At 41.8% G+C, this 12,873-nt stretch overlaps 1 protein-coding gene across 1 annotated transcript; it reads right to left on the bottom strand.

Annotated features, from left to right (window-relative positions):
• Window positions 1-259: 259 nt before the first annotated feature.
• On the bottom strand, window positions 260-12,283 carry GALR1 (galanin receptor 1). Its single transcript, XM_075140681.1, has 3 exons — window positions 11,526-12,283; window positions 4,422-4,487; window positions 260-991 (listed from the first exon to the last, which is right to left on the bottom strand). Exons 1-3 carry the CDS (start codon window positions 12,225-12,227, stop codon window positions 674-676), a joined length of 1,086 nt encoding a protein of 361 aa, XP_074996782.1. The 5' UTR covers window positions 12,228-12,283; the 3' UTR covers window positions 260-673.
• Window positions 12,284-12,873: the final 590 nt, after the last annotated feature.

Below are 12,873 nucleotides of genomic sequence, written 5' to 3'. Positions count from 1 at the left end.
AACCTTATATAGCATACACAAAAGTTCTGTGTATACAGTAAGGCAGGAGTATGCAGTGGAAAAAAGTCCATCATTACTTAGTATGTTACATTAAAAAGACAGCTAAACAGATAAAATTAGCATTTCCTCTCTAAAGCAATTGCCTCAAGTTGTACACGGGTTATTTCAACTCCGAATCAGAGCCTGTCTTTACTGTAAAAAGAGAAAAGGCATTGTCAAAACAATCTGAAGACAGAACAAAAGTTTTCCTCTCTGAAATCATAGTACTGCAGTATTTATTATCTGTAAGACAGAAAATTTAGCCATCTCTTCACTTCGATGGAGTAAGATGTCAGAAAGTTACTTGTCCATATTAACATTTCCTTCTTGTATATTTGAATGTTTACACACCGTATGCTTAGTAAGAATACAGACATATCATCTCCAATATTTTTTCTCAAGTATCTTTTAAAGGTCCAAGAGCTTCATTTGACAAAGCTACCTAAGATGCCAAGGATCAGCCCAGTTTTCTTTCATACCAGTTTCACAAACTTTTGCTACAAACGCAACTTCAGTACATTAAATACCAATTAGCTTTATCAAGATATACCCAGGATAAAGCTCACTGTGCTTTGTTTTCTAGGTGTTTAGTTCACACAAATGAAGAGCCAACACACACACGACTTTTCAAAGTTCACACGTGTGTACAGTTGGTAGATGGTGGTGTATCTATCCGACTTTTATTTTCCTTAGCGTCATTCAGAGGTGACTTGTTACGTATCTGGCATTTGAAGACTTGTTTATAGGCCTTCCTAAAATTTTCAGAGAGAAATGCATATATAATCGGGTTCACAGAAGAATTGCTGTAAGCCAGGCAGTGTGCAGTTACTCTGAAGAGAAAGGAGGCTTGAGTCAGTGGGAAAACTCCAAATTCAGCCCAGAGATGAATCACGTGATGCGGCAGCCAGGAGATGCCAAAAACCACTACCACCACCAACACAGTCTGTGCTGTCTGAGACAGGGAAAGGAAAACACAGATGTCTGATGAGCACTTGAAGAATCAGCTTTAAACCTGCTTCAAAACCATTATTTGGAGGGGGAAAAAGGTATACTGAGAGAGGACACACTTTAGAGTATTTATTACTGATTTTACTCCATTACCTATATGGGCTTTATTTTGCATAGTGAACTACTGCAAGGAGAACCTTAGCCTTGAAAACGCCACAGTAAAAGGCGAATGTGTAACTTTGCTCGAAGGTGAAGAATGGTGTTCCTGATTCCCTACACAAAAGCCTAGTCTTTTCTGAGGTGGACATAAGCTCCATGTAGAGTAACGATAACATGGGTCTTTGGGAAATCTCATCCAGATCTAATGATCTATATTTTAGTACGGTGCACAAGGATTTCTGATCTATTATACATGAAGGCAGCTAGTGGAAGAGCTCAGAGCAGCCAGACTCACTTTGCTCAAGTGTCTACAAAAGGAGCAGGGGCTTTTTTGAAAGTCTCTCCTTTAAACATAAAATTTCCGCAGGGGGAGTCACAAACAACATTCTGGGATACAACTACAGAAAAAAAAGAGAAAAGTAAGGAGCTTGAAATTTCTGGTGATTGCATATTGTCAAAACCAATCTGGAAATTAAAGCTCACCACCAAACACTGAACTCAGAAAAATGGAACACAAAGTATCCTCAGTGCCGCCTCCTGACTCCACTTTCATTATTTATGAGAGGAAGGGCCATCAAGTTCCTTAGATCCATCCAGACAGCTACAGCATCAGCCAGTACAGACCTTTCAGGTGCTGAAGGCATTCTGCCAGGGCACAGTGGAGTTTGACTGTCAATGTTTTCTTTAGCTTTCACTTACTTCAGAAACAGCAGTTAATGCTTTGCAGCTGCTCAACTAATTAATATCTACTCCTCTAACAAGTACCTCTTTCAACTAAATCACTCTCCCAGTAAAAGCCTAACATTAATTCTAAAGCATATTATGTTATGGACCATTACAATTACTATACGAACACTTTACAGCATAATTTTTCAGGAAACTTCGGCTCTTCTTCACAGGCAAAACTAACCCAGAGGCCACCGAGTGATAAATACTGCAGCACAGAGAATATCTAGACTTTTTGCTAGTTTATTGAACTTGGTCTATACTTCTTGAATTGATTAATGCTCGGTAATAATTCAGACTGACCTACCTAATCACAAAATGACTTAACTTATAGAAACTTACAGGGAAAAAAAGTTTGATTTCTGTGGCAACAGGCCAAAAAAACTTATGGCAGATATTGTTGTTGGTTAGCAAAATCCCACAACAGAAACCAAAGGACATGATATCTGTAGCAAATATAATTTGTTTAGTCTCAAGGATTCATCTGTTTTCACAAGCCGTTCCTCTCCTTAGCCCTGTGGATTTTAAGTCAGTTGCCACTAACAAACAGCCACACAAATATTTTCTCTCTCAGGTGTCATTAGGAGAATATGTGCTAACAAGGAAGTATAAATTAAGAGCAGTTCATTCTCTGATCCATTCAATGTGTTAATATTCCAACTGAAAACACATTGTCTGGATACCACATGCACAATTACTTCAAAAGAGGCATATTACTTCAGTTTCAAAATTCTAAACAGAATTACACCAGGAAAATCACTGACTTTCAATAGATTGTATAGATGCACCTGAAAGCAGAGGTTGACCATGTGTCTCTTGTAACTATTTTACTTAAGGCATTTCATATCTGCAGAATAAGTAATTTCGCATTAGGAAACTTCACAACACCTGTTTTATCCCATTATTCCTCCTAAGCCTAACTTCAGAGCTTACCTTTCCAAAATCATCACTATGCCTTGCAACCAAGGGAACGCTAAAGGGCAGCTCTTGTTTACCTTACAGGAGCTTGCTTGGGGTTTCTCATTGGCAAATAAAACCCACCTGAAATACATGATGTTAATATCGATGCTTTGTGACCAAAAAGCACAAAAAATAGCTTTTAGGCACATTCATATTTTTCATTAACTTTTTTCTACATATAGCAAATCAATTTCAAGATTCTACTACTGAAATTTTCATAAAGGTTTGAATAAAGCTAGAAATGTATAATTAAGCCTGAAATGCATTCTTAACAAAACAGTAGAAGGAAAAGAAGAAAGACACAGTAACCAGAGAGACACAGCACACTAGTGAAAAGAGTTGCTTTGAAAAACATGAGTTAGGCCTTAGAATCCAAACTTATTTTCTAAGGCAAAAAAAGTTTTGGGCTGCTTTTTTTTTTTTTGGCCCTTCGGTTACTGAACCCTGATACATCCAAGCAGTCTTGGGCATATCTGTAATGCTTTTCCCTGAAGCTATAAAAGCTAGTTCCTAGCCAGATCTGATTTTTACTTGCCATTTTTAAGAGTTAGTGTTTAGAGAAGTGCACAGATATTTCCAGTTTGAGAATAATTTACATAAGAGATGGCAATGTACAGAACGCCATTGAAAACTACACCTTTGGCCTTTGACTACATTAAGTGCAAAAGTATATATGTTAAGTATTTTAGGGAATCAGAGCCATAATGCTTTTAATTCTAGGAATTAAAATCTATTGACTAGGATATTTTGAAAAAAAATAGAGAATGCATAAATAATAGATTACTTATTCTCTGTTGAGCCCATGTATATCTCATTTACATTGCAGACAGTCTGCATGCCCATATGGTAATAGTGATGAGATCAAATGAAGAGCTATAGCCTAAGGGGTTTTTCTGACTCCACATTCATAAACTGAGAAGTTAGTCAAATGATTACTGTGGTCAAATCTGCTCAAAAATCAGAACCATATTATATTAACTGACAAATTCAATATATAAACACATCTTTCAAATATTGTTCTAAATCGCAAAGCTTATATTCTGCTTTAAAGACCTTTCACAATTCCACTTGTAACCACTATATAACTTAAGTCTTGAACATAAGAGCAAAAAACGTTTTGTGGAAAATCAATACAAGACTTGCAGAATCATTAAAAGTCTCTTGTTAGACTCCTATCACGAAGCACAATAAACCTCATTTTAAAGACTCATATAACCTAGGAATTCTTCATAAAACATTAAAAAACAAATAAATAAAAAGATTTACAAGTTAGGGGAAAATACCTGTGAGGCAAAAAAAACCCATTTAATATTAGAGAGAGGTTGTCTCTCCATGTCTAAATTTCAGATGCTCTGAAGTTCAAAATATGGGGATCTCGGGTAACGGCTTGATGCACTGCAATGGAAAACTCAGATCAGAAAAGATTACAATCCTGTTAAGTTCAGAGAGACACTGAATACAGCATTAAACACTTCATTTCAATTCCTTCTCTCTATTACATCCTTTGCAACAAGCATTATAATACCAAATTAGCTTAGCCATAAAACTAAAATATAAACAAATAGATATTGGTAATGAAAGAAATCTACCTTTTTCTTGGACGCTTCTGACTTCTTTGACATGTTTCTCAACTTTTTATGCAGATGATTAAGAACCTGAAAAGATTAATTTGCATCTTATATTTCACCATTTTCTAAAATTCAAACCCATATATTTTAGAGTATGCTCTCCAGTACAGCGTGAGTGGCTTACAAACATCGCTGATCCCATTTACACATTTCAAAAGTGCACAGTATAAAATCCAAAGGAATTACATATCTGCATCTGTGCGAATCAACAAATACGAAGCAGACCACAATTGAATTCTTACATAAAAATTCAGATGTATTACATATCAAATGCATATTACAAATGAACAAGGCAACAAATGGAAACCCATCGTGCACCTAGAATTAGCAATCATTCTTCCTCCATAAAAATGTCAATGCTTGTTAATTTAGAATGACCTTTACTGCATGTAACATAAAAAGTGTATGTTTTGAGTCAGAGCTTTTCTGAGTCACCTGCATAATTTGCTTTCTTCAGATGGATGTTTGGTTAATATAATCAGGATGTTGGCGCTATTTGATCTTCGAAAGAAGCCTAGGCTTTCAAAAATAATTTATATTAAAATGTATCTCACATGAGGCATGGCCTTTATCAACAATTTGATGATACTTGTCATGTACCTTTCACAAGTAATTTTTTAAAATATGTCTCAAAAAGACTCATCATCCAAGAGCAGGGTGCAAATTTTAAGATAATGATTTACACGTAAGATTTTGGATGCATAGAGGTGCATGCAGTGGATGCATAGATGTGCATGCCCTACTTTATCTGCAGTTATCATTAACTGAATTGAAGATATTCATATGGCAGATTTGTAGGCATGGGGGGCAGGGAATATGCTCTTCAGCTGAATGTGTTTAACAAGTTCAAACCATACAGAATTAAAAAAAAGGAGATGCTTAATTAAACTCGAGGGTTTAATTAAAATATGGTAAGAGGAATTTTTTAGAGAGAGTGTCAAAGTGTAGAGCTCAGATGAGGATGGTGATGTTAGGTTGCACTTTACATAGCTCTAAGATGAACTGAGAACAATTTAGTAGGTAAGATCATCCAGCATTAAACAGATATTTTTAAGGAATATAACACTAAATTTTAGGGTTTATAAGGAGACTTCTTGAGGTGGGGAAATGGGTATAAATTCAAATTCTGTTGTATCATCTGAGGATGTTTTCTCTGTTTTCTTTGGGATGCACGGCTAACCACTACCAGGACAGACACCAGACAAGATGACCTATAGACTTGATCCCACTCTGGCATTTGAGTCTTAGAAACATACATAATGAATGAAAAGAAATAAGACAGTATTTGTCAATAACCATAGCTCATCAGTGGATTCCACTTTTTAAGTATCTACTCTTAGCTACCAGTGAACCACAAACAACAATAAAAATTACTTGTAACCCCTTAACATTGGAAGCGCAGTTCGTTTGTGCTTATCTGTGCATTAACATGTTTGTGCATGAAAGACAGCCCTGCACGCTCTCCCTATTCTGAAACACTAGCCAGGTCGCTACCAAGGCTAACCTGAGCTCAGGGAAGGCAGGAGAAAAATAAACGGGTTTTCTCTGAGAAGGTCTTCAGCCCTTCTTCCTTCTCCAGGATGAAGCAGACCAGAAGGAAAGGACAGAAGAGCCCCTGAGGTCCAGCAGAAGACCAGGGAGACGATCCCCTGGCTCATGCGCTCTTTATTCACCTGCTGGCACCGTGTACAAGGCAGCTGAATTGCTTAGTCCATGGGTGAAAAATGTAAAACCAAAAAAGAGCATGGGAGAAATACAGTGAAGTTCACTTCCCATCACTGCTGCTTCACCTACCGTGCCCCCTTCACATAACTTACGACGACGGTCTGTTTCTACTGGGCCTTTGCAAATCCCATCACCTGCCACCCACCAAATCACCTGTGATTTTCCCTCACAGCCCAAAACTAAAGTCAGATAAATTCTTCCCAGAAATCAGAACTGCAAAATCTTCTTTTAAAGTTACAAACATTTCTTTCTTTTGTTCTGAAACTTTTAGCACAAAGTTTTGCATTGCATCTCTCTCCAGTCCCATGAAAGATGCAGTAGACAAAGCTGTTAAATTGGATATTTGGCAGGGAGGTGTTGAAGATTTAGATGATAGCCTTCCAACAAATCCTTCTCAACTCCCCCTCTTTCAGATTATATACATATTTCACAAAATAAGTCTCTGCAGTGAAAACATGCTGGCTCTACGTGCTAGTGTACCAGATGGTATGCAAACCAGCAGCAAGAGGAATAGGCAGAATTTAATTACCTATCAACAGCAGTGGAACAGCACTCAGAGACCTATACAGAACGCCGTGGAGCGATATTAAAAGCCATGTTTATGCACAAACACTACAAGGCAAATCAAAGACACCTCTCTTCACTGCCCTGTTCAAATTATCTCTTCTCTGGGCCAATGAATAAACAACTGTTCCTCTAACAGCCACTGTCACTTCACCTGAATGAATAATAAGTCTACATGTGCCTCTCATTTTGTCTCAGGTTATTTCTCTAAGTAAAGTCTTTCAAAATATCCACTAATAAATTTGCACATGCATTTTTAACTCATGGAATGAAATACTCACCTTTTTTGCTAAAAAATAGGTCACAACCTTTTCCAATAAGGTGTTACATTTTTAAAAAATTCAGCTCAGTGGAAAAATTAACTCTTTACATGAAACTTTTCTAACTCCAGCTTTCATGTACCTGTTGATCAGAGAGCATATTTGGCTCTCGGGGAAGGAATAGCTTTCCTTTTTTTCTGGAGATGAGGGTGGGGTGCTGTGGGAAGAAAGTTACACGGTTGTGAAAGAGGGTGGAAGGAGACTTGTAGCATCACAGAAGTATAAGAAGGGCCAGGCTGGTCCGGACTGTACTACCACAACTACCACTGATGGCATTTGGGAGGCCCTGGATTTTGCCTACAGACTATCCTTTTTTTTTTTTTTTTCTCAGTTGTTTCAGGGACTACCTCCAGATGGCTTGAGAGCGCAGGCTGAGGGACTATGACCAAATCAAGTTGAAAAAGGGATTTTTCCAATAAGGGAGAGAGAAAAAAATAGCTTAAACTATCTGTGCCTATTCGTATAGGTCTACCAAACAATATAAAAGTTTGAAGTTTACACTTATTGCAAATTTCCTGTCTGGCTGTATATAATCATTCCACTGACTACACCTTCATTATCAGCCATTGAAAATCATGCAGCAGGAAAGCCTGCCCAAGGTCATCATCTAGTAAGAACGAACTGCTTGTTTAACAGAGCCGTAATGCGAGCATTACATTCTGAACCATATTTTATAGTATGAACCTGATTTAAATGCGAGTGCCATTGCCTGCAATCCATTTTTTAAAGTAATGCTGCTACTTCTATTGTCACAACAGATCCTTCACCCTCTTTCGTTTAATAGTGTCACTAATGGATCATACCCTTTGTTTTTTCTTTTCAGTGTAGTTTAATAAAGTTTTCCCTCACTGCTCAGCAAAATTTAAGATACAACATCTTAAGCCAAGAACCATGTAAGCTTGTATTTTATGTTGAGGCTCCTACTTTTCATGGTTTACTTTTAACCAAGTCTATAAATCATACGTGTTTTCCATGCATTCAGAATGATAGATAATAACGGAAACATTCTTAAGGCAAGAAATAAGTTTTTTAAAAAAGCCTTTAACATTATACATCTATAAAAGGAAAAATTTGCTAATGATTTTAGGTGTCCAACCTAAAGGTTTGATTGAAGGAGGCCTGACTTTCAAGGACTGAAGCCTCATAATTGGGTATTCAAAAGCAGAGGCACCCAAAATCAGTTGTCACATTGCACTACCCTGGGGGAGACGTCGATTGTTAGAAGCGCACTGGGAATCATTTAAGAACACATTGCCCTTTAAGAACACATTAGTGAGCAAACGTTGTAGCAATGTTACAAAACACATTCAAAAAGTCAGTTTTTGTACACGACAAGTAATGTGATAAGCAATAAAAAAAAGAATACAGGCTAATAATAAGCTGTCCAGAAGTATGTAGCGCTGTAACTTAACTAATAACTATATATTCCCTGTTCCTCTGCCTGGAGTAGTAAGCTCCTTTCAAGAGTAATTCTGTGAGCCAACAAAAGCTGTTCCCTATGGATTTGTGATTTCTTGATCGCATGTTCCCAAAAAGACGTGTCTCCTCCATAAGTAGAAGCTACATACGACTCTTCCCCATATGGCTTGTATGATGTTCAACAGCTGAGTGCAAACTGGCTCCTTAAAGGAGAGAGAAGATGGTGACTCTCCACCTTCTTCATTGACTCCTGTTTTCACAAAACTAGGGAAATATCATTCCTTCTGATATTTTCACTCCTCTATCAAATTTGGTTGAAACTGACTCAAAGTTATTTGTGGGAGAGAGGAAACAGGTAGCTGTACACACACGACACAGGGCACGATCTCATAAATCTCTGCCTTAAGAGCACATCACGTGAGATTTCCGGTTCTGATTTTGTGGGAGGATGCCGTTTCCAAATACCAAGCACTATTTCAGCACTTCCGTAGCTTGTTAACAGTCTTGCTGTCCACTGGGGAAAATACAAATCTCCCCTAACATAATTTAAGAGAGAGTGAGAGAGAGAGAAAGAACTCAGCTCCTTATTAGAGTGCCTAAAAAATGAGACTTTCAAAACTGAAAGTTCATTTGCAATTTGCTTATAAGAGAAACAGAACTGCCTTAAAGGAGTCTGGAAAAGGCAATATATTCAAATAGAGAAATGAGTCTCCTTTGTCTTAATCTACTGTATCAGAAGATTGCATTATTTAGCTGATCCACAGTTCATGAAAACCAGTGAAGTCCATAAGAAACTAATGCATTTATTTTTATAATACTTCTGAGGCTATTACACAGCGGCGATCCTCTAACCCTGCATGCATTCAGAAGCCAAAATACTTGTTGTACTTCATAGTACTCCAGTGACATCAGTAAAAGCTCGCAGTGACCGCTGTGCTGGAGACCTGGGAGAGTAGCAATGCCTTTGACAAATCTAAAACTTCAGCTCTGATTTTCAACTCCTACCATCCTTAATTTTTCCTCACTCTGCCCCATGTGCCAAAATATTGCAGTTGGAGATTTGCCAATGGCTCCTAATGAGGGCAGGAATGAGCCTTGATGCTGCAGGGTACAAATAACTCAAATAGCCTTGTGTAAGTCACTGCATTTTTCAGCTTCGTTGACACTGATGGGAATACGATGTATCTCCTAGGTGCCTCCTAGAACTCATCCCTTCAGGTTGGGTCCTCCAGCCTGACACCATCGCACGCAGGATCGTACACACAGGCTCAAAATGTATCACCAAGCAAGGGTGAGATCCTTGGCAATAATTTAAGCACAAGATTTTGGTTGTAACTTTAAGGGGCTTTGATTTTATTAACTTGTTCTGGGCATGTATTTCACATGGAGTTGTTTCGTTGGTAGTTTTTTTTTTTGGTTGGTTGTTTTTTTTTTAAACTACATATTCATACTAATATTGAGATATCTACTTTTGTAGTGGTGCTTTGAAACAACATGATATGTTATATTTACTATGCTTATATTTTGTTTAAGCATATTTCCTTTTTTTTCCCCCTATACTATGCAGGACTTATAATTTTGGAAGATTAGTTTTCAATCTTCTGTCATATAACTAGACTTTGAAGGCTGGTACTTTATACTGAAACTGAAGATGCTTTGGCTTTGAAAAATACAAGTAAGAATTCTTAATAGCTGAAAAGCTCCCTCTGCACACATTTGGTAACAGTCTCCCTGAAATACGTAGTATTTTCTTAAAACTCTGATCATCTATGGCTATAGCAAGTTTCATCCCTCTCACAGCTCCGTCATATTCACCACTGTACATGAAATACCAGTATATTCACCCAGGGAAAACAGAATTCAGTTTATGTATGAAAACATGTATTTCTTCTCCATTTTCCAGGTCGGACTTCCTTCATTAGAAACGGTAATTTAGAAGTGTTGTCCTTTGAGTTCTGCATAACTCAGTTTTAGCAGAGTTGGATGCCATTCTATCCTTAATTTCCACATCACAATTAAGTTGATGTAATATGTATAAAACCGAACAGAACATAAAATTATTTGTTCAAATTGAATACATTAATTACATCTGTTTAAGTTGCCAATTAAAGAACTGACTTCTCGACACTTAAGCAGTCCTTATCTGCAAGAGCAGACCTATCCTCTTGAATGTAAATTACTGCCTAAGGAGAAATGCCGCTACTTGACGGTTGCTGGCACAGAAACAGGAGGATCTCTGCCTAACTCAACAGGCAGCAGCCGGTGCTCCAGATCCCGTCCAGCAGCAAGTGGTGGACCCTACGCTGAAGGCTGCAATTAATATTCACAGAAAAACTGAGCAGAAAAGTCTTTAAGTACCATTATTCAGGCACCCTTACTTACTGCTTTTTCCTACCCGGGTCCTCATGCACTGCTCCCTAGCACCACCTGCCCTTGCTGAAGTCAGAGGTGAATCTCCCATCCACTTCAACTGGGGCAAGACAGGGCTCACAGGGACCAGGCAGCGTGATGCACCTTTCGCTCTTAGCATGTTAACTGGATCAGACCAAAGAGGTGGATTTGCGTTATTTTTAAGGGCACTGCATTTTAAAGAACTGCAATGCTTCATCTGAAGCCCGAACATCTTGTTGCTTTGTAGTACTTTGAGTTAAACTCCTCACACAGCACTGCAAGAAAATAGGAGAGTTGTGTTGACAGAGAAAGCAGCAGATCACTGGGGCTTCTTAGCATTTTGCAACAAGGAAATCTGGCAGAAGGGACCCCAGTAATTGCCTGAACAAACCCCCCTCCCCGCCCTGTGCAATTCCTGTCCTGACCTTTCTGTGCCACACACACACGAGTCCCCCTCCAGTCATCTCCCAGTGATAAAACCTGCCCTCTCCCTTTGCGCCACAAACTCACTCCTTTCCCGTTACCTCCCAGCGGTGCCATGTCCCTCCACGTGCCCAGAGATGTCCCCACAGCTCAAGGACACCCGCCACCATTGTCCCGCCCCATCCCTTTTACACACGCTTCACCACTACCCGCTTTGCCCCACCTTGGCATAGCAGAAGGAGATGAGCAGCAGCGGGAGCAGATAGCCAAAGACAAATGTGCAAACCACGTAGACCTTCTTGTGGCGTGGGTTGGGCCAGTGCTCCCAGCAAAAGGTCTGGTTGCTGGCGTCGCGGTGGAAGAGGCGTTGGTGGTGAGCCACTGGTGAGGCCATGGCGAAGGAAAGCGCCCAGATGAGCCCCACACCCAGCAGCGCGTTACGGGAAACGCGCAAGGCCGAGGAGCGTCGGGAGTGCACAATGGCCACATAGCGGTCCACCGACATGGCCGAGAGCGTGAAGATGCTCACCAGCATGGAGACGGTGAAGAAGTAGTGGATGAACTTGCAGATGAAGGCGCCCAGCACCCAGGTGGGGAGCACGTAGACCATGGACTGGAAAGGGATGCAGAAGAGCAGGTAGGCCAGGTCGGCGATGCTCAGGTTGAGGATGAAGATGTTGGTAGTGCTGCGGCGCTTGCCTGGCTTGCTCCTCGCCAGCACCGTGATCACCAGCGAGTTGCCCAGCACCCCCAGGGTGAAGATCAAGCCGAAGACGATCAAGGTGATGAAGTTCTCGATGCCGATGCCGAAAAGGGGTTTCCCCTCTGCCTCCGGCAGCCCGGAGAGGTTGAACTCCCCGCGGGGCGTCTCTGCTCCAGCCCGGGAGCGGTTGAGGCGCGCCGCGGCAGGCTCCCCCGGCTCCATCCTCCCCCTTGCACGCCGGCCAAAGTTTCCACGGGCGGAAAGCGGAGCCGCCGCTCCCCGGCACCGCGGCGAGGCAGGGGCGGCCGCCCCCCGCCAGCACCGGGCGGCGGCGGGGAGGGAGGGAGGGAGGGGAGGGAGAAGAGTGCCGCCGCGCAGGGTGCCCCGCCGCTCGCAGGGGCGCAGCCTGCGCCGCCGGGCGCGGAAGGCGGCGCGGCAGCCCCGGCCGCCCCCCGGCAGGCAGCGCCCCCCGCCCGCCTGCCCGCGGGGCCCGGCGCCCCCGCCGCCTCCTCCGCCGGGGAGGCGCCCCGGCCGCGCCCCCGCACCCCCGCCCTGCGCCCGGGCCCGCCCCGCGGAGCCTCCGCACCGCCCCGCGCCGGCGGCCGCCCGCTGGTCCGGGAGACTGAGCTCCCCGGGGAAAGGAGGGGTGGGGGATTTTTTCACCTTGTTTTTTCCCCCTTTCCCCCCGCCCCTCTTTTCTTTCCACGCGGTTTAGCTTGCAGTTGCCTCCGCAGGGCTGCCCGGGGCCGCAGCCGGAGCGCGGGGCGGTCCGCGGGCGAGGAGCGGAGCGGAGCGGAGCCGACCGGCCCCGGCCCCCACCTCAGAAAACTTCTTTCTGCTTTTTGCCTTCGCTCCTAGGGAGGCTCAG

Source organism: Calonectris borealis, chromosome 2 (assembly GCF_964195595.1).
Source record: "Calonectris borealis chromosome 2, bCalBor7.hap1.2, whole genome shotgun sequence".
Lineage (NCBI taxonomy): Eukaryota > Metazoa > Chordata > Aves > Procellariiformes > Procellariidae > Calonectris > Calonectris borealis.
Note: the sequence above shows the minus strand (reverse complement) of the source record. Positions and strands in the feature narration are given on the sequence as shown.